At 39.6% G+C, this 26,506-nt stretch overlaps 1 protein-coding gene across 2 annotated transcripts in view; it reads left to right on the top strand.

Moving 5' to 3' along the window:
• The window catches only part of LYPD6 (LY6/PLAUR domain containing 6), a 63,822-nt gene extending 51,847 nt beyond the window's left edge, over nucleotides 1-11,975 (top strand). For both annotated transcript variants that reach the window (XM_058193114.1, XM_058193122.1), the window contains exons 3-5: nucleotides 4,439-4,537; nucleotides 5,444-5,574; nucleotides 7,191-11,975. In XM_058193114.1, the coding sequence (XP_058049097.1) occupies nucleotides 4,439-4,537; nucleotides 5,444-5,574; nucleotides 7,191-7,352 (392 nt within the window). In that variant the 3' untranslated portion in view covers nucleotides 7,353-11,975. The remainder of the gene's footprint in view (nucleotides 1-4,438; nucleotides 4,538-5,443; nucleotides 5,575-7,190) is intronic.
• Nucleotides 11,976-26,506: the final 14,531 nt, after the last annotated feature.

Here is a 26,506-nt window from a genome sequence, read left to right as displayed (position 1 = left end):
GCCAGTTTTCATTGACAAGTGAAATATGTACAAATCTCTCTGTCTCTGTCTTTCTCTTTTTCTTCTTTCTTTCTTTCTTTCTTTCTTTCCTTCTTTCTTTCTTTCTTTCTTTCTCTCTCTCTCTTCTTTCTTTCTCTTTCTCTCTCTCTTCTTTCTTTCTTTCTTTCTTTCTTTCTTTCTTTCTTTCTTTCTTTCTTTCTTTCTTTCTTATCTCTCCCGCCTTCTCTTCCGCTCTCTCTCTCTCTCTCCCTCCCTCTCTCTCTCTCTCTTCTGTCTTCTTTACAAATTGGCTTCTAAGGTGCATTGCTGTTCATCAATGGAGTTAATAGCCAGATATAGTTACAGGCAATTCCTGACCACAGGGCAGTTTCTTTTACTTCCTTTAGAATAGCTCTTTTACAGGAGTGTGCCCTTTTGCCCCAAACTACAGTCTGTAAGAGTTATTAAATTCTCTAATCACGAGCCAAACAAGAGTCTCTCACAGCTGTAGCATTCTTAAAAAAACTTGCAGTATAAGTCTTTCTTTCTTTCTTTTTCTGTTTTTATCTTAGCAGGGACAAAAAGTACAAAGCATTCAGGAGCTTTCATGTCCTCTTTGTCTCTAGGTATACACTTTTGTACATGTAGGTACAAGATGGAACATCAGGCAGGTGTAATTGTGCCACTATCTCTCTCCATACAAAAGAATAGCTATGATACCTCTGTTCTTATATACGAACTTGGTTCAAAGGCTCTGAATGAACAAAAAGCTAGGGCAGCCGTGTTATCTGTCGTGATGTTCTATTTCCTGCAATATGGTTTCTCCATGCCTCTGAGACACATAACCAAAGCTGCTTATTTGTGCTACAGGGTGTGCATTTATTTAGTGCCTTCAAGTAATTGACTCCTGGCAACTGCAATTTTCTTAGCAGAGTTTTTCAGAAGTAGCTTGCCATTGTTACCTTCTCATCTGAGAGAGAGTCACTGGCCCATGTCACCCAGCTGACTTCCTGCCTAAAATTGAGACTAGAACTCGTTATCTCCTGGCTTCTAGTCTGGTGCCTTAACCACTGCACCCAGAGTGGTTCTTGTTAAAAGTATTTACATTTCATTTACATTTCATTTAAGGGTTTCCTTAAATGCAACACAGAGTAACCAGATTAATCTTTTGTCAAATTACCATCAGGATCAGATAGTGGAATAATCAAGAACTGTAAAAGTATAAAATAATTCAGCTTCTTATGATCAATTTGGTATTTCTTAAATGTTTCTGGTCATTCAGTTATATTTGGAGCCAGGTAATTATTCTGAATCCTTTTGTTCATTGAGCCATTGTTTTCCAAAGTTTTATTTTCACACAATGGATCCCTAGGCAAACTTTTTAAAAGTTTGTTAAAGGAGACGCATTGTATGGTTCTATATATAGCATTCTCTATAGCATTTTATCACTTGGAATTTATTGGCTGTAGGTCCTGTCATTCCATAAATGGTGTAAGTTTTTGTCCAACGGTGGCTATCTATCAGTAGAATGGACATGCTTTTGCAGCTCCATTAAATCATTTCTGAAGACTAAAGGGCCTCCTTAATAGCAATAGCACTTAGACTTATGTACTGCTTCATAGTGCTTTACAGGCCTCTCTATGTGGTTTACAAAGTCAGCATATTGCCCCCCAACAATCTGGGTTCTCATTTTACTGACCTGGAAAGGATGGAAGGCTTTCCATATTGTGTCTTCAATCCCGGTATTCAAATATTCTTCCTCTTCATGTAAAACAAAACATTTAGCCCTTTTGTATAGCTTTGCTTTGATTGAGCTATAGATAGGATTAACATAATGGGTAAAATTAACACAAGACTTTGTAGATGTATCTCTAACCCTGGGGCCTCTTAACCTTCAAATGTTGTTGATTTAATTGCTGATACTTTGATGAGCTTTGTTTGTCTAATTAATTATCATTTTGGTACTTTTAAAAATGGGAATGGACAGAATTTAGGGAGCTGAAGTTGCTGAGGGTACAGTGCACAATAAATTCATAGTGCATACTTAATATTTGTGCTATCTCTTTCTCTTTCCTGTTCTATTTTAATAAAAAACAATGTGGTTTTAATGTTATATATATGCCATGTTTCTGCTTCATTCAGTTTTGCTTGCATTTGATTAGATATGCATAGAATGCAAACTATATCTGTAGAAGAGGAGGCACAGCTGGGGGCAGAGTTAAATGCATCATCAGTTTAGAGTCCTTACATTGCCACAAGTGAGCCAAGTCAACCCTCCCTTGAATTTTATTGGCCCTTATCTAGCATCAATTTAGTGCTGTTCATGAGATGACTCGATTCTTATGTATAAGCTTGAATAAATCTTCTATGTAGCAACCTTAGAAACGGTCCTGATTCATTACACCTGACAATATCTGTAGTAAAAGTATGCCCTGAGTTAGAAATGTCACCTGTTGCAGAGATAGCAACATCTCTTCCTCGATCCTGTACATTTACACTATCAGGACCTCAAATGAACTGAGAGGGTTCATTTTCTCTCTCAATCCAACTGACTCTGATTGAGCAATTGGTCCATTTGGAATTTTCAAAGTATTCCATAGCTGTTCTCTCTAAATGACCCTGATAGCCATCTGAGCTTTACACAAAGCAGCCATTTAGCAGAAGGTAAATAGATTGAGATTATCTATTATCTCCTCTTCACTTTCTCTCAACTCCCAGCATACTCATTACCACTCACACTTTATGTTAACCTTTCCCCCATCCTACCATCAAGACAAGTGGAGATGCTATTAAATAACTGGCCTGCAGCCACCCATCATTTAAAAAAAAACATTTCTAAGAATGCTTACACAAGCTATATGGGTCATAGAGGCATTGTTATCAATAAAAAGTTAGAAGTTAGAAACCGGTGCTTTGCTTCTCAGCAATCAAAGTTTTTTATTTGGTTTTTTCTTTTCTTTTGGTTAAAATAGCTTGAAAAAGACAGAATAAAAAGGGTACCACATTGTCTTGCCTTGCAGTGGCAGTACAGTTTTGTTGCATAGATTACTATGATTGGTTTGTAGCCAAGAGCTTTTCTGGGGGGGCGGGTGGGTGTTGAGGGTGCCAATCCTAGCTATCTGATAGGAAGAAGACTATATAGGCAGGTGGGATCAAAGTCTTTTTTTTAAAGCAGAGGTAATCAGTAGGTTAAAAAATAAGACTTGAATAGAAGTGTTGAAGAAAACTGGAGATGCATAGCCAGGAAAAGACTAGAGAGGAGACATGTTAGAAGCCCTCAGAGATAACTAGGAGTCATATTTGGAAGAACAGATTTTCACAGGGTGCATAAGATACAGAACTGTTAGTGTTGGATGAATATTAAAATAAACCTTTTAATAGCAGGATGCTATTTGTTTCTAGTGCAGCTTCTGTGCCAGTTGACTAGCTGTGCTCAACAGCAAATGACTCCAAAATACTTGTTGTTAAGTGAGTTTTGCCCCATTTTACGACCTTTCTTACCACAGTTGTTAAGCGAATCACTGCAGTTGATAAGTTAGTAACCCGTTTTTAAAGTGAATCTGGCTTCCCCATTGATTTTGCACCTCAAAATATTGCAAAAGGTGATCACATGACCTTGGGACACAACAACAGTCATAAGTGTGTGAACCAGTTGCCAAGCATCTGAATTTTGATCACATGATCATGGGACTTCTGGTCATAAGTCACTTTTTTTAGTGTCATCGTAACTCTGAATGGTCACTAAATGAACTACTGTAGGTTTAGGACTACCTGTAATTTAAAAATTTCCAGGTGAGAGTGGAAAACAAGTCATGGATTTGCTGTGAACTAGTTTAAGCTATGATTGACTGACCATTAGACTAATATTTTGGAGCCAGTGTGATATAGTGGTTAATATGTTGGATTACTGTTGGATAGATCTCTGATATCTAAACCGTGAAAACTCACATACAACGTCACTCTCTTTTAGTTCAACTTGCCTCAGAAGACATCTTGGGATAAAACAAGATCATTGTGTAAGCTGTCCTGAGATCTATAGAGAAAGCAAACTATGTTAACAAATACATTTTTCCCAACCTGTCCTGTTTCTTTCTATTATCTTTTTCAAAAAATGGTGGAAGATGTGGTATCCAAATCTACTTACTTGACTTCTTCGGAATCTTGATTTAAAAGTTAAATGTTTTCTCTATCTCAACCAGAGCCTTGTTAAGATGATATAACTATAGATCTGTATATACACACGCACACACATACATACAAAGACTTTTGGTTAAAAAAAAAGTGCTGAACCCTCATTTCAGGTTCTCCTGCCAGTGAGACTGAACTTGTTTTTAAATATGTGAAAAGTCTATGCAGTGAGCTTTATTTCTGTAATATATATGTCCTTGAATATATTTTGTTTGAAAAATGTTCCAGTTAACCTTGTAACTGATGTCATGGTCGCATCTGCATTTTTCAGCAACTCCGTACCCTGGTGGATTCAAATGTTTTACCTGTGAACAAGCAGTAGATAACTATGAATGCAACCAGTGGGCTCCAGATGTATACTGTCCAAGAGGTAAATCAGCTTTATGTTGCCAGGAAAGCAGTGAATATGAATCTTTTCTGATGATTTTTTAAATGTCCCATGTAGACTAGCATCAGTCTAGCTTTTCATCCACCACCTTGGAAGGTTGTGCGACACACCTGACCCTGCCGATATAGATGTCCTTATGCTTGTAGACATCATTGTCTAGGCAGATGAGATGCTATAATCGCTTCATGAGAAAAAGATTCTCCAGACATATATGAGACCATTGATATGTTGCTTTACTCTGCATAGCCATGGAAATGTATTAGGAGTTTCTAAAGAATTGCAGCAGCTTTTCTGATGCAAGCCAGTGTAAAACTTTATAACATTAAAAAAATGTTTCTTGCTTCAATTGCTAGAACATGTTGCTGAAAATGCAAAACTTTCCTACATACAGTACAGAATGAAGTTAGTTGAAACTGTTTTTAAAAGAGGGATGGAAAAAGTCTTTTACTCTTATAAACAAACTTATACATATGAAATGTTTGTAATGTTCTCTCTCTCCCTCCCTCCCTCCCTCCCTCCCTCCCTCCCTCCCTCCCAAGTTGTTTTAGAAATAAACTTGATTCCGTCATGGACACATCTGTGTAATTTCCTTGGGAGCTGGGGTGGTTTTGACTTTCCCTCTTCTAGCTTACAGCCTTGAGGTTTCTTAGTGGCTTCCCAGCTAAATTGATCAGATCCTGTTTAGTAATTTTTGAGCTAGATGCTGGTACTCACTGCAATATCTTTTGCAAAGATAGCCAAGTTTGATTTCTGGTGCAGTTTTCTTGATAACAGCATGATTTGCTATCACCTTTCAGGACATTGTTTTCCCACCTAGTTTGTACCCCTGGTACTGCTGTACACAACTAAATTAACACTAGAAATAAAACTTCCTATTTCTCTTGCTAGCAACAAGATACTGCTATTCTCAACATACCCTGGAAGCCAACGGAAAGAGTGTATCGGTCACCAAGAGATGCGTGCCACTGGAGGATTGTTTGACTACGGGATGCATCGCTCTCCAGCATAAAGGACTCAAGGTAAGGAGAAGAGCTGAAATAAATTGGTGTGTTGTCTTGGTGAGAGACCCTTTCACGGACATAACTTGGAAGTTGGTTGCTTTGTTAGGCATGGTAATTGTGACTGTAATTCTCAGAATGAGAAAGATTTAAATGAAAGAAATTGTTGGAGTTAAGAACATGACCAATGCTGATGTCTTGTAGTGGAGAAGATAGGTTTACTAGTAGAAACCCTGGGTGAATGCTGATGATTACCAAGAGGCATCAGTTGGAGAGATGAGAAAATGGAAGTTCTCAACTCAAAAATGGATGCAGCCAATATATATTACCCAGGGGATGTTACTAACAATGACCTGGACATACAGTAGAGCAATAGCAATAGACTTATATACTGCTTCAGTGTTTTACAGTCCTCACAAAGTGGTTTACAGAGTCAGCATGTTGCCCCCAACAATCTGGGTTCTCATTTTATAAACCTTGGAAGGATGGAAGACTGAGTCAACCTTGAGCCGCTCAGAATTGAACTCCTGGAGTAAGCAGTGAGTTAGCCCTGCAGTACTGCATTCTAACCACTGAACCACCATGGCAAAAAGTTACTGTTTTCAGATGGTCACCTGAACCTAATTCATGTGGGTAGAATGCTCCACATAAAATATTCCACACATTCAACATGGCTATTAGAGCAACTTTCCGGAAGTTCTTGAAGGATTGTCAGTTTCTCTAAAGTTCATTTTAAGGAGTCCTTGTTCTCCTTTCTAAAATGGAAATGCATATTTCTGAATTTCACAGTTTGAATCTCTGAATTTCAAAGCCTTAATTTCAAAGCCTTAATATAATTCACAGTCTGAATTTCAAAGCCTTAATAAGGCTTTCTAGCCAATGCTAGAAAATTGATAGAAGAACATTTATATTAAATCAGAATGTAACATTATTTCATTTTGTATGGATGCTTCAACAGTTAATTTTTTTCCCCCTTCCTGTGATTTAGAAGTTGATAATAATGGGGGGAAATGTCCCTTCTTCCTCCAAGAATATAAATGATGGTTAATAGAGGGAGGTGGTTTTATGGAATGCTTAATGCTTTGGGGAAGACATTCTATCAGAATTTAAAGTAGCTTCTCTGGTATCATATCATAAATGTATTACCTTTTTTCGCCCGTCAAGTTTTAAAATATATAAAATCAGTAATTCATGATTTGATGATATGAAATAGGAGGGTAATTGCCCATCCTCGCTTGGTAACCAATTGCAAAGGATAGCTCACCAAAGATATATCAGTTAAAAGTTAACTGCACCTTCTAATCAAACATGTATAGCCAAGCTGTTTTTCCCCCAATTAAAACAGTTTCTGGTTGGTTAAGCAAATTTTAATTACAGCTATAACGTGAAGATGGGCCTTGATGTTTTTTTTAAAAATTCATCAATTATCCTTTCAAATGTCCTTCATCTTTACAGCAACTATGCTTTTGGAGCTATGTGAGATAGATATAGATAAAAAAGGGGTATTTCTCTACACCAGAGCAGTTTTAAACAGCAATAGCAGCAAACTTTAGGGTATAATGTGTATCTTGCTTCTGATCGTGAAATTTCTATCAGCTGTGAGAAAAATTATTCAAGTGTCTTTTCTTTTTTTCCAGGTGTGCACTTCTTGTTGTGAAGGAAACATCTGCAACTTGACATTACCTAGGAATTCAAGCGATGCCGTATTTTCAACAACAACGCCTATAAATCATACGCAGAGACATTGGCAAGATACATCTGTAATAATGTTAGGTCTCCTGTCTCTCTTTGCTACGTAGACCCTTTTGGATAAATTACCAACTAAACATCAAGGAAATCCAGTGGGATGAAAATATTTATGCACACAAATATGACCTTAATTTAATATATGTTTTTCAATGCTTTCTTTTATTAAGTGACATTTTAAAACAATCCTTTGAATTCCTTTTAGCCTTGGCTGACTGAGAAGCCATATTTTCTGATCTGTGTCTTTAAAAAAAGGAGGGACTTTTGTTATGAGTTGAATGTTCTAAACAAAAACGTTTGTATAGCCATTAAAAATAGATGTATTTTTTTTAAAAAAACCATTCTTTAGTCTAGTGAAAGGAGCATTTCTAAAAATTGCATACTTTGAATAATATCAATTGAAAACCAGGGTTTCAAAATAACACTATTCTGCTATGCAAGAAAGGATTCTAGATAATTGTCTTACAGCAGCAAACCAGTCTTAGCTTGATCATTGTATTGGATTTGATCTCGATTTAGGAGTTTATATTAGTATATCTCTAGACAAGTGGTGCAGTGGCCTAGAGGTGGAGCTCTCACCTCACAATCAGGAGGCTGTGAATTCGATCCTAGGTAGAGTCAGATATTTCTCTCTCTGGGCACAATGAGAATATATCTGCTGAACAAAACTCCTCATTGGCGAAAGGAAAGGCATCCGGCCAGTAAACACTCAGCTCCACTCAGTTGCCCAGACTCCACCCCACAAGGGATTATGGGGTCATTAAAAGGAGATGATGGTTAGTATATCACTGGACATAGTAAAATCACAACTAAAGTCTCCATGATATTAATAAGACCTATGCCAAGACTAGATTTAATCCATATCTTTTAATCAACTATAGGAGATCAATACTCATTTTAGAAAAATCATGCTCATGAGTGTTAAGCAGGCATGTGGTTATTCCCCTGGATGTACGAAGATGACAAATGATTCTTCTAAAATGTTCTTTAATCTGGTAAGAATTTTTATTTTTAAAATGCCTAAGCAGGTTTAAAATAGTCTATTCAAATAGTTATGCTGATTATTAAAAAGTTTTAAATTTTTATTTAACCGAACCAATTAATTAGTAGTAAGACTGTAATTCTGTACCCAGTTGCTGAGAGTAAAGCCCATTGCACTCATTCTGTGAGATTGCCAAATTATTCATATGTCCTTGGAAGTAAATACTATGGGAATCCCTGCCATTTACTGTTGAACAAACATGCCAAGGAGAGTGCTATGCATGGTGCAGCCTATGTCTGATGTGCTTATCGAAGCTTGCCTTTTATTTATTTGTTCTGCATGTATGCCATCTTTGTTTCCTTTGTGAAGCTCTATGTGTGCATCAGAACCTTGTTGGGGATCTCTGGGCTATAATAAAAAAAAGGCACATTTCAATAAGAGTTTCCTGCAACAACTGTAATAAAGATTTCAACTTGATCAGAGCTTTCGGTATAGAGCAGGGATGTCAAACTCATGTCATCATGGCAGTGTCACGTGATGTATTGGGACTTTCCCCCTCCCCCCTTTGCTAAACCAGGCATGGGCATGGCCAGCACGTGACACATTCAGCCTACTGACCGGGAGCTTAACAGCCGTAGTATACAGATGTATGGTGGATGAATGGCTTGCATTGAAGAACTATTTCAAATTCCACACTCCATTTGTGCCATCCAACATGGTTTATTTTACATATTGGGTTGCAATATTTGTATTTGTATAATACAGGGGAGTAAAACTGGCGGCCTCCAGGCCGGATGCATCACGGCCACCCCAGCTCCATGAATGGGAAAAACGTCACAAAACGTCACGTGACGGCAATGTGACGCAGTGAGTTTGATACCCGTGGTATAATAGAATTAGAATTGCTACCATGTCGTATAGAGTTGTGGTCTTAAGTTGCTACAGATAGTCCACAACCTATGACTATAAGCAATCACTGCAGTTGTTAAGCTAACCCATTATTCGCTATGGCGCATTTTTGCTGAAAACTGGAAGCAAACTGGAAGTAAAGCCTGGTTTTCAGCAAAAAAATTGTGGTCATGTGACCATAAGATGCTAGAAAAAACTCTCAAAGCAGTCTGGTTGCTAAGCACCCAAAATGCAGTCACATGACTGGGGGAGAGGGGCAGCCATCTTTGGAACCGTGTCGTAAGTATCTATCTTTTGGGGGAATCTGTCATAAGTTTGAATGGTCTTTGAGTAACCAGTCATAAGTCAAGGACTACACGTATGAGCTGTGCTGCTGTTGTTTAAGCAGGTGCATCTATTTTGAATAGAAAGAAAGTCTGATTCCTTTAATGAAGAGCTGCGAAATGCCATGCTAGCACAAGGTCCAAAGCCCTTCATTTTAAAATCTTGCACAGTCCCGTTATACGGTTCTGTTAAATACCTGACCTGCCTCCCGAACTAAAAACAAAGAGATGTCTCAGAGATGTCTGTGTTTTTCATGTAAGGTCTGATAAAATAAAAGGATTTCCAAATGGGAGGAGAATGATTTTTCAAACTAGTTTGAGAACCCAAGAATAGCCGTGTTTGATGGGTTCAGGACCATCTTAGACCAGCTCTTAGTTTCTCAAGGTTGCTACAGAAGCCTCAGAAATAGGAGATGGAGATAGACCCCTCACTTGTTACTGGTTTTTTAAATTTATTTATTTATGCAGCAAATAATTTTAATTCCATAAAATGGGGAACACGTTTTGAAGACCCCAAATCTACTGTAGAGTTAAGCAGTCATTGAAATTAAATGCTCTTTCCCCTTTGAACTCATTTTTTCCCCTGCACTCCTTTCCAAGGGATTTGGCTTCTGCACGTTTTTTTACACTCATAGTTTTGTAGGCTCAAGCGTATTGATGGCCTCTTGGAAAGGCGTATTACTTTTAACAACATTGGTAAGGAACCCTAAGATGTATTCAATATTGAATGACACTACTCTCATCATATTAAACCTATTAGAATTCTTTCTTGAGATCTGACATACAGACTAATCGTAAAATAATCTCAGGTTGCAAAGGGAAGCAAAATTGGAACAGTCCATGTAACATTGTAGGATATTATAGAAGTCTGGCTGAAAAGAAGTCATGTTCATCTACTGAAAGTTGTTGCATTAGACCTGTTTCCAAGCCTGCCCCTCAATTTACCAAAGCAATTATAAGTATATGACCAGTACTCTATGTGCCAAAAGTGAAAAATATGTTCAATATCTGTGTTTAAAATGATGCTAACTCCGAAATCTAGATACGGTAATTCTCCCTTCTTGTTTACTGAAGAAAGAGGTTTGTTGAAGGACGTTAAAACAGCGTCTGCATACCATTCCCACCATGCTGCTGTGACTTCTCATGTAGTGGTTTCAGATTGTGTGAGAGGTCTGTGGAGATGCTTGGTCATCCAGGTCATGATTGTCCCAAAGGTGCTTTTTCAAAAGGCAATTGGTCTTTATTTTTTCCTTGAAGCTGTTTCGCTTATCCTCCAAGAAACTTCCTCAGAACTCAAGAAGCTTCTTGGAGGAGAAGCGAAACAACTTCAAGCAAAAGCAAAGAAAGTCCAGTTGTCTTTTGAAGAAGCACCTTTGGGACAACCACGACCTGGATGACTGAGGATTTCCATAGATGTCTTCAAGGAAAAACAAAATCCAGTTGCCTTTTGAAAAAGCAATCCCTTCGGGATTGTGTGAGATCTTTCCATGGCTGCAACATCCATTTTGGAGAGATGGCTGGCATTGTAGTGGGGGGAAAAAAAAGGTTGTGATTACCTCTGCTACAAGTTGTACAGAAAGATGATGTCATGTGGTCAAGATTACTGACTTACGTAGTACATATGTGAAGATCTGCCCTAAATAGAATTCTTTGCGGTAACTGTTCGTCTTAAAACAACAAGCTGTGTTTAGTGTAGTACAATCAGGCTTCCATTTGTGCAGTGGAATTAAACTTCACTCATCTTCCCCCTTGCACATACCTCCAAGCCTGCTCCGAGGAGAGGGTATGTCCCAACCTCTGGAACAGATTTGATGGATGCACACCCATGGAGGAAGTTTCTGTCCTGTTGGATGCAGTCCTTTGTATTGTATATCTTGTGAATACTCTGAAAGGTGGTGGGTATTTCTTGCATGATAATAGTCATCTATTAACATATTTGGGTGACTCAAGACATCGGTTTGGATGGACGCTTCTTGTTTAGAAGTGAACACGATAGAATTATCCTATCTGTAAAATCTGCAGCTCTCTGAATGTAGTAAATGTTGCCCAGGTTGTTACTCATTTGAATTCCAACATATGGTACTGTACTTCTTAATTTGGATTTTTTTTTACAGTTCAAGCGTGATAATGTTGTAACTTGTAAGTCGAGCATTTGTGTTCCATTTTAAATTTAGATGTTTAGGATGGAAAAAATAATATTTCTCCCTTCTCCATTCCATTTACTTATCAAGGGGAGAATACCATAAGGGCATGATAACCTGAAGCCAAATGTGTGCCAAATTTCCTGGTTATTCTGCTATCTTTGTCTTTGGTTTTGCTTTGGTTTCTTTCTGTTTGTTTGTTGGTTGGTTGGTTGGTAATCTTGTGAATGTTTCCTGTGTAAATAGCAATCCCAGCTTGTCAATGTTGTTGTAAATTTTGTACATTCTATAAATGACTTAAAATTTTCGTGGTTTGATTTTTTTTATTAAAACCATATTATAACACATCACAAAGGAAACTAAGGATTACTTCGGAGATGTAAATTAGCTTGAAAGACGAATACACAAAAAAAGGAAAAGTTAATGTACATAATTTGATTATGAGAATGAGTAAGTTTTCTAAGATACTCAGCTACAGGCAAAGCTAACTGCTGGGCAAGGGCATTTGGGACATGGGTGGTGGTTACAGTGGCCTATAAATGTGAAGGGTAGTATAAAAGTGTGGTCTAATATTTGAAATCATCAGACTTGAGTTATGCTTCTCCTCAGTGACAGTTAATCTAATCAAAGCCCCAACTAAATAAATAAATAACTTATGCTGCCTGGCCTTTGGGGACTCTGGTTTCTGCTTTCAATCCGCAAAAAGCAAAAGGGAAAAAAATAATTTCAATGCAGAATATTGGGGGGTGGGGGAGAAACAGGGGACTCTAATGATTTAGCTGCTTTTAGTTAAAAATGGGAGGCAATTTTTGGAACAGCATTGAAAGTGGCCGCCTTTTCTGGGAGAAGAGCTCTCAGGTTTTGCTTTGCAAGGGAATGTTGATAAATTTTGGACTCTATCCAGAGCAGGACTCTAGAGTTTTTCAAAAACAACTCATGCAACTTAAAATGTTCACTGCCAAACTGCCGCCATCCTTCACTTGTAAAGTTAATGCATAACACATAGAAAAATGCCCCAAAGCAAGCAGATGTGAAATGGATTATTCTCCTGCCCTTGACTGCTCTGCAGGTCGGCCTTAATTCAGCACTGCAATGCTAAACTTGTAAAAAGCAAGAGAGCTGGTCTGTTACAGAGTCTAAAAGAATGAGTAATTAATGGTGTGCCAGAGTCAAGATTGACAAATTATTAAATAACCACAAATTGAAAGGAAATTGCTGATCCGTGCATCTGCAAACCTCTTTCCCCTCCCCTCCCACCAACACAGAACACGTCCTATAAAATCAAAGATGTGCCTTATCTTCAGCGTTATTACCTTCCCCAATATTGACAGGTAGGATTTGTGGCCGTGTATCTGGGCTATCAAATCTGGACTGCAAGAATTCCAGACTCCTTGATGGCATTTTTTTGCCCAGGTTTTTGGGGAGGGTGATTGAAGGCCCTTTTGAGTGGTGCGAGTTTGTTTTTGCTCCTGTTCTGGTTTGCTCGCTTTTATTCTTTGTTCTTGCTTACTATCACATTGTTTTACTCCTTTGAATGTTGTTTATTTGTGAACCACCCAGAGTTGTTAGGAGTTGGGTGATATATAAATTTAAATCTACCTCCTCCTCCTTTTCCTCTCCTCATCATATCACCCTCCTCCTCCTCATTATCATCATCATATCATCCTCCGCCTCTTCCTCTTCTCTTTGCTGCCAGTTAGCAGGAGTTCCACTAACAGAGCATTTCTAAGAAAGTTGTGATTATGGATTCTGTAATTTATGCTGATTTTCAGACAGGTTTGTGAAGGTGGGGGCAGTCCAAACTTCTGGTTCTGAACACTTAACATATGAAACTTAGCTGGGACTTTAACAGACGCTCATTTTTGTAGATGTGAGATGGGTGGAATGTGAAGTTCACCCAAGCCTTTGCTAAATTATCATATTTTGTTGGAAGATATCAAAGTTCATATGGTCAAGAATAAGACCTATTTTTTCTACAACAAAATAGTAATTGTAATAACAGCAGGAACAAAATGATTTAAAACTCTTTAGCTTGAAAATTGGAACAACAAAGCATTGAAACATGAACAATAATGAACCCCAGAGACAACTTTCCACAAGTCATAGCCTTGTGTCTATGAAGGAAAATGTTAAAGGAAACTCTGAGAAGCAGTATCAGACTTCTTCAAGCCATATCTACTAAAAAGGAATATAGATAGGTCAGTGATGGCTAACCTTTTCTGGACCGAGTGTCCAAAGTGAGCGTATGTGCACACAAATGCATGTGCATGGCCCTGAACCCCCCAAAATGCATTGCCCGTGCAGCCCCACGCATGCGGCCCGCCCCCCCTTTCATGCGTGCATGGCCCCCTGCATGCACCCCTCCGCCAGCGCATTTGTGGCAGAGACCTGAAGAGCAGCTGGCCACTGGGAGGCACGTGCGCATGTGCAGCGGAGCTGAACTTGAGCGATGACTCGCGTGCCATCAGAGAGAGCTCTGCATGCCACCTCTGGCATGTATCCCATAGGTTCGCCATCACGGAAATAGGTTAACACAATATGATTAGCACCAGACATAGTTCCTCACCATCTTCCTACCCGTTGAAGACATCTGAGACCTGGGGGATGCATTACTTTTATCCTTTGATTTTTCCACATTCACTTTCATTGTATGAGCCTCCAATACTCATGATAGTCTTCCCTTTACCCTACTTTTTATTGGGTGCGTAATTTTGCATATGTCTGACATATTCCTTCACCTTACCTGCCTTTGCTCACAAGTCAAAAACAATATCATGTCAAGTTTGTTTTGTGTTCTACCTTTTACCCAGGCAGTAGGAATTTTCTTCCCCAGGTACCAAAAACACTCAATTTTTAAAAACAGCAAACAGCACCATTTTTAAGTATGAAATTCTACTCTCAATCTTGGGCATCAAAACAAATTAACAAAAAGGCTGTTGAGCTCTCAGAAATTTGCAGATTGAAAAGTGCCCCCTTTCTCATCTGTCATTTTTATTTCCATTTTAAGCAAATGTCTTTGGAAAGTAAATTCCAGTCATTGTTGCTTACTCCAGGTAAAGCTGAGTAAGATGTGATCCCAGAGGTCAATGGGAACTGCAATGTGCAAAAACTGACAAATGTTTTCCTTTGACTGTGTATTAAATGAATCAAAGTTAGATTTTTGAAAATTAATAAGAGATTTTAGATTTCTTTTCAGTGGAAATGAGATATGAGGTTGTCAGGTTTGAAATCTGAGAATATGCTCTGATTTCAGAAGCTTGAGAGGCAGTCTAGAAGCTAGGCCGTCTGAATTAGAAAAGGGCTGGGTAAATGAGGATCACTTCACTCTAATGCCTTGGGCAAGAGAAAGAGTTTGATGTAGAAAAGTAAAAATGTTTTGGTTTCTCGGGAGCACTGAACCTTACATTTCATATACCCACACCATTTTCTTTTTGATCTGATGGCATTTGATGCAGAAAATAATGCCAGATCTGATGGGCAACCTTTTGGCCTCTGCATCTTTCTCCCAGGGACAAAGATCTTTGGAGAGGCCAAATACAAACTGAAGAAGGAACTGGCTGGAACAGACTCCATCTTGCATGGTATCCGGTTTACCACAATGCATAAGTAAAGAACTTAAAACAAGGCTTGAAGGCAACATTCCCAAATCCTGGTTTTATTCCTCCACCACTGATGCTGGAGTTAATTGAGGACTGCATCTTTATCATCAACCTTTAAGTCCTGTTGGAAAAACGTAGGAACTGGTTGATGTTAATAGTTGCCAGGCTGTAGGAAAGAGCAGGAAGAGCCTGGGGTGGAGTCAAGAGAGTCATCAGCCTAGAGTCATTACATTCTCACAAAGAGTGTAAGTCCAATCGCTCTTGAATTCTGTTGACCCTTATCTAACACCAATTTAGTGCTGACCATTAGTCAGCTAGATTTCTGTGTATGGGTATGAGCAATAAATCATCTTAACTGGAATTTAATGTGTGGTCCTGGTTCTTCGTGCCGGACACAGGGACCCAAAGCTTTTGTCCTCTTATAATTTATCTCCAAAATACTGTCCTTTATTTGCATCTGATTTTTATTGTTTTGTGTCCCCACCTTGAGAAAGCATGGGAGAGAAATTAATGAGAACATATCCCGTTTACAGTTTCCCAACTGCTATATGAATTTGAGCCCATAGGTATGCAGAAAATTGTTTGTTTCCTCCTGTTCAAATTTGACAAGGCAGTTTGCAACTTAGAGAAATGTGTGCATTAAATAGATTTAATTGAATTTAAAAGTATACTTGTATTGCTTTTTGAAAATGGTAAGTTAAAGTTGATTGCATATGGAGAAAATCCCTGGAAAAGTATACATTAGAACAAATGTGTAACGAAGTACATATCTTGGGAGAAAAGCACAAGAGAAATGCCTGTGATTTCTTTTGAATTTTTTTTTTCATTTTTATTAAATTGATCAGGATATAAAATACAAAAGAAAAAGAAAATAGTTGGACAAAGTGGAAAAGGGAAAATGAGGGAAAAGAGAAGGGGAAAAGTATAGGGTAAAGGGGAAAAAAAGAAAGAAAAGCATTGACTTCCAACTCTTTTTAGTGCAGTAAAATAGGATAATAACAGTCTCAACTTTTTACTTTTACATGCTAATATATACTAGCCACTTTTATAACAACAAACCTATCTAATCAGAAAAACCCAAAGTCAAAGTTTTTCTCCCCCATCTCAAGCATAAATCCAGAAGTGGTTTCCAAGTAAATGCCAAGCTGGATATGTTCTTTGATTAAGGAAGTCAATTTAGCCATCTCTGCTAGTTCCATCAGTTTTTCCAACCAATCATCCATCTTGGGGATTAATTTTGAAAATAAATCTGAGAAAATACTTGGTGTACAGTTTCTAAAATTAAAATATGGGATATTAATATTGCTTTAAAATATATCTTCAGAGGTATTTTGGCTCTAAACATCCTCCACTTCTGTGTGAGCATGATTAATCTTCCATTAAAATGAACGAAAGCGATGGCCATGGCACCATGAAATAGCAAACAATTGAATTCTGGTCCCAGTCCAACTGAATTTAGTCATGCCTAAAAACACCAAACCAAACATCCAACCTCAAGTTTGCTCTAAGTTTCCAGATGTCAGAGTGACATGCATAGTTATGAGTGATCACCCGTCACCACATCAACTCATGTACTGAGGCCTGAGTGGGAGGCTTTGGTGAGGTGGAATTTCTCCCATGATGCTCAGCTGCTGCCTGCCTGCTCTCTTTCCGAAGAATTAGGAAAATAAATTAAGGAAAGGCAAAGATGTTTTCGCTCCCACTCTTGCTGGGAGCTTCCCACTGTTTTATTTTCCTTCCCATATGTCAGGCCTGGAAGCCATCTTTTGCACTGGGCCTTCAGACCTGCCACGTTTACTACTGTGGGAAACTGGAAGCGGGGGGGGGGAGTTGTATGGAGACAGGGTGATATGTAATCCTCTCTCAGAAAGTCAAGGACAACTTACCCTGCACCTGGAAGGATGGAACTGGGAGGCATCTCCAGTTGGGATGGTGCTTTGATTGGACCATGTGATGAACTTGTGGGTGCTGGGCAGGGACTTGAATTTTTACTTGGGTGGGGAAAACCTGTAAGCTTTCAGATTTGGGTTTTCCCAGATGTGCCAATATGACATCTCTAATAAAATGGAACTTTGAGGAACTTCAAGCCTCGGAATCTTCTTTTGTTGGGGGTGTTACTTGGAACTCTTGACACCCCATTTGTATTTTGTGCTGAACTTCGAATCTGATGTTTTCTCAGGCCAGACTGATTAAACGCAAATAAATGAACCGGTAATGAAAATGGCTCTAAAAAGAATAATGCTAGCAACAAAGCTTAATGTTTTTATTGATTATGGCTAAAAGGAAAATAAATAAAACTGATAGGTATGCACATTTTAAAAGAATATAGCAAAAATAGCAAGGAAGAGGAAAAAAATTTGTTTGCACCAAGTGCAGTGAAGTGTGGTGCTGCAGTAGAAGCTTTCCCCCACGGACGGAGTGGGTGTCACAGTTGTTGCCAGCTTCAGTTTTCAGGTTGTTTTCAAAGGCAGCCCCAATTAAGGTCCATTACAATAGTTCCAGATGTGTACAGGTAGTCATCGACTTAACAATCACAATTTCTGTTGCTAAGTGAGACATTTGTTAAGTTTTGTCCCATTTTACGACTTTTCTTGCCACAGTTGTTAAGTGAATCCCACTGCAATTGTTAAGTTAGTAATACAGTTGTTAAGTGAATCTGGTTTCCCCATTGACTTTAACAGAATAACAGAGTGGGAAGGGTTCTCAGAGATCTTCTAGCCCAACCCCCTGCTCAGACAGGAAACCCTATACCATTTCAAATAGCTGTCCAATCTCTTCTTCCAGTGTTGGAGCATCCACAACTTCTGGAGGCAAGTCGTTCCACTGATTAATTGTCAGGAAATTTCTCCTTAGTTCTAGGCTGCTTCTCTCCTTGATTAGTTTCCATCAATTGTTTCTGGTCCTGCCTTCAGATGCTCTGGAAAATAGGTTGACCCCTTTATCTTTCTGGCAGCCCTTCAAATATGCTATCATGTCACACCTAGTCCTTCTTTTCATTAGATTAGGGATCAGGGGTGAAATGCTCCCGGTTTGGGCCGGATCGCCCAATCCGGTAGTGATGGCAGCGGGTGGTTTGGAGAACTGGTAGCAAAAATCCCTGCATCGTCCCCCTCCCCACCCATGCCCAGCTGAGCCGCGCGATCATCAGAGGGTTTTTTTTAACTTTTAAAAGCATTTTTTCTTCCGCCGAAAAAATGCTTTTAAAAGTAAAAAAAAAGCCTCTGATGATCGCGCGGCTCAGCTGGGATCACAGAACCCTTTAGAAGCATTTTTTCTACAGCCTCTTCGGCCAAAAAAGGTTGTAGAAAAAATGCTTTTAAAAGTAAAAAAAAAAAAAAGTTGGCCATGCCCACCCAGTCATGACCCCCCCAAGCCATGCCCACAGAACCGGTAGTAACAAATTTTACTTTTCACCCCTGCTAGGGATGTTCAATTCCTGCAACTATTCTTCATAAGTTTATTAAAGAATAGTTCATAAATCGGTAGACCTTTCCATCCATTTCCATCCACTTTGCTTGTCAGAAGGTTACAAAAAATGATCACATGACCCCAGGACACTACAACCGTCATAAATAAGAGTAAGTTGTCAAGCATCTGCATTTTGATCACGTGACCATGGGAATGCTGCCATGGTCGCGTGAAAAATAGCCATAAGTCACTTTTTTTAGTGCTGTTGTAACCAGTGGTGAAATCCAATTTTTTTTACTATTGATTCTGTGGGCATGGCTTTGTGGGTGTGGTTTGGTTTGGTGGGCGTGGCTTTGTGGGCATGACAGGGGAAGGATATTGCAAAATCTCCATTCCCACTCCACTCTGGGACCAGCCATTTGCTGGTTCTCCGAACTACTCAAAATTTCTGCTACTGGTTCTCCAGAACCTGTCAGAACCTGCTGGATTTCACCTGTCTGTAACTTCAAACAGTCACTAAATGAACTGTTGTAAGTTGAGGACTACCTGTAGCAATAAGAGCATCATGAGTTCATCATGATCAAGATTTAAGGGCTGCAGCTGTCCAATCTGTCTCTACAGATTGTCCTCAACTTATGACCACAATTGAGCCCAAAATGTCCATTGCTAAGCAGGACATTCGTTAAGTGAGCTTTGCCCCTTTTTTACGACCTTTCTTGCCAGCCTTTAAATGAAGCACTGCAGTTATTAAGTTAACAGCATGGTTGTTAAGTGAATCTGGCTTCCCCATTGACTTTTCTTGCCAGAAAGTTGCCAAAGGAGATCTCTTCACCCCGGGCATTGCAACCATCATAAATGTGATCCAATTGCCAGCGTCTGAATTTTGATCATGCGACCATGTGGATGCTGCAATGGTTATATGTGTGAAAAACGGTCATAAATCACTTTTTTCAGCGTCATTATAACTTCGGTCACTAAACAAATGGTTGAAAGTCGAGGACTCTCTGTATAGCAGTCTTAAGTCAGACAAAGCCTTCCCTGACTGAGGCCCCCACTTGCTGCTCTGGTGGGGATTCTGAGTCTAGTAGATTTCAGCCCATAGGTAGCGGAGCTCATGTTACAGAATGCTCTACTCACTTCCGCAGAAGTCCAAGATCAAAAGAATCCCAGATCACATTGCAAAATGTGACACCATTCGCAGACTCATTCAACCTTAAGCTAGACTTTATCTGCAAAGAATCTTGCAGGCATGCCACAGCAAATTGCAGGACTGTTGTCCTGTCTGATCTACCCTCATAGAGTATGGGGGCCCCCTGATGATAGCTGCTGGATGAGAATCTGCAAATAACAATAACAACAGCAGAGAAGTACATAATCTATCATTCTCAACACTCTAGAATGTAACAGGATAACAGAATAACAGAGTTGGAAGGGACCTTGGAGTTTTTCTAGTCCAACAACCTGCTCGAGCAGGACACTGAACACTGGCAACAGCTCTTGTGCCACAGAACCTAATATGACATAGAAGTTCAGCCTTTGTTGATAATGGGCTTTGTTGCAGTAGCGCTCCCCCTCTTACCTGCCTTCCTCTTGCCAGAAATAAAACATGTCTGAACTTTATTTCAGGCAGATGAATAACTTTTTAATCTGCTTTGGCATTTGGCATTTTAGCATGTTGCTCATGCAGACTCTAAATTGCCTTTAACCACAATATATAGATCCTGGCCTGTGCTATACAGGGGTGGGTTCCATTTACTTTTACTACTGGTTCGCAACGGAAGCGTGCACGCTTGCTTCTGCACTTGTACAGAGGCTTCTGCGCATGTGCAGATCGTCAGTGATAACATCGGGGTGGGTGAGCAGAGCTTCCCGCCATCATTACTACTGGTTTGCAAGAACCGGACTGAACAGGGAGCAACTCACCACTGGTGCTGTTCATGTAGAGAAAGTATAAATATTCTACAACAACAACAACAACAACAATAATATCCATAGATGTCCCTAAATTTCCCAGTGATATTTTCCAATGCAATGGTTTTTAAATCAGTGGTTCATTCAAGAATATCAGTATCAGGGATTAGCTTTGCTGACCAAGCCCTACTTCAAAAAGGAAAAAAAGAAAAAAGAAAAGAAAGAAACAAAAAGAAAAAGCAAGCAAGCAAGCAAGCAAGCAAGCAAGCCAGCCTAGGTGTCATGCAAGAGGCTTATACTTTGTCATCTTAAGCTTTATTAAACTGGTGAATTTGAGTGTCATCCCAAGTGTTTGCACCAGGATAAAAAGGAAAAAAATGTTTTTGCCCATTTTTCATCCTGTGGCCAAAGTACTTGGACAATCTGAAGGTTTGAATGTTTAAGAGTTGTAACCTGAACTGTCACTAGACTTAGGGCCCTGGCTTAGGGCCCTGGCTTAGGGCCCAGGTACTTACGGGACCGCCTGCTGTTACCTCATGCCTCCCACCGACCCATACGCTCACACAGAGAGGGTCTTCTCAGGGTGCCGTCCGCCAAACAATGTCGGCTGGCGGCCCCCAGGGGTAGGGCCTTCTCTGTGGGAGCCCCTACGCTTTGGAACAAACTTCCCCCTGGTTTACGCCAAGTGCCTGATCTTCGGACTTTTCGCCGTGAGCTGAAAATGCATTTATTTATCCAAGCGGGACTGGATTAAAAGTTTTACTTAATTTTAACTGGGGTTATTTATTAATTTTTAGGTAATGGGGTTTTATCATTTTAACTGTAATTTTAAATTCTGGCCTATTTAAATAAGTTTTTTAATTAGTTTTTATTGTGTATGATTTCTGTATTTTATCTGGCTGTGAAACGCCCTGAGTCCTTCGGGAGATAGAGCAGTATAAAAATTTAATTAAATAAATTAATTAATTAAATAGAAAATAAACGCACCCAGACACAATCTTCTAGATTCAACATGATTCCTTTCTTTATACAGGCACTCCTCGATTTACGACCACAGTTGAGCCCAACATTTCTCCTAAAGTGAGTTTTGCCCCATTGTACGACATTTTTGGCATAGTTGTTAAGGGAATCTGACTTCCCCAATGTCTTTGCTTGTCAGAAGGTCCGCAAAAGGGGATCACATGACCCCGGGACACTGCAATTGTCATAAGTACATGCAAGTTGCCAAGCGTCCAAATTTTGATTGTGAGACCAGCAGGATGCTGCAATTGCCACAAGTATGAAAAACGCTCATAAAACATTTATTTTCAGTGCCGTTGTAACTTTGAACAGTCGCTAAATGAATGGTTGTAAGCCAAGGGCTACCTGTAAAGCCAACACATATACTGAGCATTCCTATATCTGACAGGGACCTAATGAGTGAGTAGTTTACATTTCTCTGTTACCTTGAAAGAAAGGAGAAGGTTATGGCTCCGGTAAGATGAAGAAAGGGGGACAGACCAAAAGCCCACATGACGAAGATGTATGTTAAGTGAAGTTTTAGCTGGGTCTCTGGATGATGCTATTTGTCTATCCTTGTATTTCCTTCCATTGCTTTTCTTACCACAGACCATCCATTAAGGCGGAAGAGACTGAACAGCTATGCTAGATGTTAGACACCTGTTGTGGTCCGCCAACAGCCTGTGGAGCTGGCAACGGAGTCAGACAGCGATGAGGCTGAGGAGGAACATGGGCCACTCCTGGAGGCTGGGGAAGGCCTGGATGAGGGCTCTGTGTCGGAGGCAGAGGTGGGACCAGGACCATTGGAAAGTGATGTACAGACTCCAGAGCCTCCAAAGACTGATAGTAGTGAGGCAGAGGAACAGGAGGAGCCTGTTCCTAATGCACGCATGAGAAGAACTGCCAGAAGGCAAGAGCAGCTAAAGCAAAGAGTATGACTTGGGAGTAGGGCCAAGAGATGATTGGCTCCTTCCATAAGGTTTAAAAGACCAGCGACAGTGTTTGGACTCCTTGCTGGAAAACAACGTTGATAGCAATTTTTGCCACGAAAGGCCTTTGGCAGTTTGCCTAATTGGACCAAGGTTGGTGATAGGACTGAGGAATTTGTGTTGGGAGGAATTTGCTTTAATTTAGTTGGACTACACTGAGAATGAAGTAATTCTCAGCTGTTTCAATAAAGTTTGTTTGTTTTTACACTGACTGAGTTTCCTACTACCTACTTGGGCTTGGATCACAACAACACCATCCATCTAGAGTAGAAATGAGCAAACCTTTGATAGATGGTAACCACAGTTTAATTAGGAGTAGAGAGGTAGCGGATAATGCTAGAAGGGGGATCATATAGTCCCTATGAAAAGGACTCTTTAAAACAAAACACAGGGTGTCTAGTTAATACTCTTTTATGAGTTCTTAGCGCAAAGAACTTGCCACAAGTGTTCAGACTTATGTTACAAAAGCTCAATAGTACAGGCAGAAGTGATGCTTGCCTTCATCTAGATCAGGAGTGTCCAACCATGGCAACGTTAAGATCTGTAGACTTCAACTCCCAGAATTCCCCAGCCAGCCACGCCGGGGATTTGAGGATAAATTTTATCTATCTAGATGTAACTATTGTAGCTTCACAGACAGCTGCACGTTGGCTGGGGAATTCTGGGAGTTGATGTCTTAAAGTGGTTTGTTGGGTGTTCTGCAAAACAGCCTCAAAATCAGAATCTGTGCTACTGGTTTGCAGATTTTTTTGGGCAGAGTGTTCCATACAATGATTTGGCACCAGGGTGATTGACGGAAGACTTAAGACCTTTCTCCATTAAACTGCTTAAGAGGCCATGTCTTTCAAAGAATTTTTTTTAAAAAGCTCTCTGTGCAGCTGCAGTGGTCACATATGGATACAATTTATCTTCAAATCTCCATTCTGGATTATATACTATTCTCGTAAAAAGACCCTAATAACTCTAGTAGGAAATTGATTAAATAGCCCAGGCAGGCTAATCTCAAAATGCCCGTATAGGCCGAGCACAGAGCATGTTATTCTTAGCTTTGTTGTTTCTGGCAGCTTTTCCGTGCGAGCTTTCCTCCCCACCCTTCATCTCCTTTTCAGGATACCAGTCTTGAATTTCGACAAGGGTCAGCCTGTTATAACTGTGGTTTTGTTTGCTACAGAAGATAAAGGCAATGTAGCATTAAGGCAAGGCTGAAAAATGTCTCCAGGTGTAAGCCTGCTGAGACTCCTAATCTCATTCCACCACAGGTGTAGGGCATTCTTTAACAAGATTAATATAAAGAGCCATGAGCTTGTGGCATGGTAACGATTGAAACTTTTGCCCTAGTGGACAAATGTAATCCAATTCCCGAAAGACCACAGATCACCCGTAACATTAGATGAGAATGTCACCCAAGGAAAGGGAATTCAGCTAAATTCGTCTGTCTTCTCCAATCAATAGGGTTACACTGTTTTCTAATGGAAGGAAGTCCTAATCAGATATACATACAGGTTACTGTGGGTTTGCCTTCTAAGCAAAGAAATTGCTATTAATTTTCCATCCTGAGCCCGGTTGTGATAAGTGAGCTCCATTTGTGCTGGGTTGACTTTGCTCTGCTACAGATATTCCACTGAAAGGAAGTGCTGGAGAACTTGTAACAAGTCTCTTGATGAAGACCCAACTGGACAAGCCTTCTCAAGTGTAGCTAAGGGGAAAGAAAACTGACTTGCCTGGTTAAACCCATTGTTACCACAGGCAATATGCCAAGCATCTCAATGGAAGGGAAATGGAGCATGGTGCATTTTCAGGATCTATGGGAAGAGCTCTTGAGCACCGAAGCAAGTAGCTTTCTCATAGTGGAAGGATTGGATCGTTGGCAATTAACATTCGCCATACATTTTGGGATGTTGATCGTATCAGTTTTAAGGTGCGAGTCAGAAATACTACAGCCCTCCATTTTCAATGGAGATCAAAGAAATAGGTAGCATACTTGGGTTACTGTTTTTACTCAAGTAGGGCTTTCTGCCTTTTCTCTATAGAAGACTGATACCCTATCAAATATTTTAGGTCCAAGAAAATTTTTAGGCACAGAGACTTCTACATTAATGTAACAAGATAAGCCAAATCAGGCAGGAAGAACCTGCAGCTGTGGAGACGTTGATCAGCCACAACATTGGGCAGCTGAAGTCAACAAGCCCAGCAATGATGAAGGCTGAGAGATGCAATTCTGCAACTTTTGAAAGGTCATAAATCCTCTATTCCTTGGACACTATCAGAGATTCTTAGCTTTTTCCAGCCGGGGCATTGGATGCATTCTTTGTGACTCCTACTTCAATTAAAACTAAGATATTAAAAAGCCAAAGTCTTATCTGATTGATTTATAGGACTATAATCTTGGGCGTTACTGGACTCCATGTGAATGTTTCCCTCGGTTTGGTTTCAGCTTGATTGTACCGCGTGTTTTAAGAGCCAACACACACATTCTTCTCCACAAACTCCATCCTCTGCAGCCTCAAGCTATACCACCTCTGTGTTCAGCCTTTGACGGAAATCATATCAAAAGCAAACAAAACCTGGTCAGGTTAGTACTTGGGAAAGACATATGGGGAAGGGGGGAGGAGAGGGAAAAAGTGCTGACTCAGGCTGACATATTAGCGCTTAAGTACACAGTATGTCACATTCATTACATTTTCTCAGAGGCTGTTCATGCCTTGCAATGGTACATTCAAACATGTTTTTACAACCCTGTTTCTGAATACCAAGCTGCTATATACAGTAGTCTGACTGCAAAGTAGCATGGATGTTTTTGTCCTTCAGATTAAGTCTTGACTCCTGGCAGCTACATGGGCGAATCCATGTGGTTTTCTAAGCACGTTTTTTGGAAGTAGATTGTCCTTGCCTTCTTCCTGGAGCTCAGCGGGGGTGACTGTCCCAAAATCATCCAGTTGACTTGTGTGGCTAAAGCAGGACTAGAATCCAATCTTTTCCTGTTCCTAATCGAGACTACAAGGCCTTTCTTTTAGGGAAAGTTAGTTCATGTGCGCATAGCAGGGCTATGCATCTTGAAAAAGGCATTCAGACAGAGGCATAATTACAGCCCTCCAGACCTATAATCTGGAAACATCTAATTGATTTCAAAGAGATTCTCTAAAATAATGTGCAAATTGGATTAACAACCATGAGAACAGAAATGCCAATGAACTGCAACCCGGAATGAACCAAAAACACAGGGTCAGTTATTTCAACGATTGTTCTTTAGTGCAGTGCATTGCATATAAAATATATTGGGCATGGCAAATGTCCTAATCTTATGAAACATTTGGAACATATAATTACTTTGCTTCTAGCAGAAAATATTAAAAAGCGGAAGCATAACTTACATAAAAAACTTGAAATGTTTGACAAAAGCTTCCTTTAGGGAATGTGTAAAAATTAATTTAGCAGTTAGTATCTTTTGAGGCTAGGTTTCTCGTTTAAATGATGCGGGGCCCATGGAGACCTAGATTTGTAGAGTATGGGAAAATTATAGCCTCAAATTATTTTCCCGTTATAACTCAGTTAATTTGGTAATATTTGAGGCACTAATTGTGCATAAGCTTCTCTTCTATTTTATGATATAAGCATTGAGTGATAGTCAGTTTTTTTCTATTCTATTCTATTCTATTCTATTCTATTCTATTCTATTCTATTCTATTCTATTCATAAAAGGCATCTATCATCACAGCGGAGTGAAGAAGAATTTCAATAATTCCTCTTTCCTGCTTTCAGCCTTCTGCGTCTCCAATCTATTCTTTCTGTCCCGATTTCATACGCCTTGCATTGGCAGAGGGACAATAGATCTATACTACTGGTTTACTATTAGTTTACATATTTATAAATTTAAAATCATACCCCAATTTTTCTTCTTCTAATCTGGAATTATAAACTTCTTTGTACAGGTAGTCCTCACCTTACA

This window comes from Ahaetulla prasina, chromosome 1, assembly GCF_028640845.1.
Source record: "Ahaetulla prasina isolate Xishuangbanna chromosome 1, ASM2864084v1, whole genome shotgun sequence".
Taxonomy (NCBI): Eukaryota; Metazoa; Chordata; class Lepidosauria; order Squamata; family Colubridae; genus Ahaetulla; species Ahaetulla prasina.
This window is presented reverse-complemented; position numbering and strand designations above follow the sequence as displayed.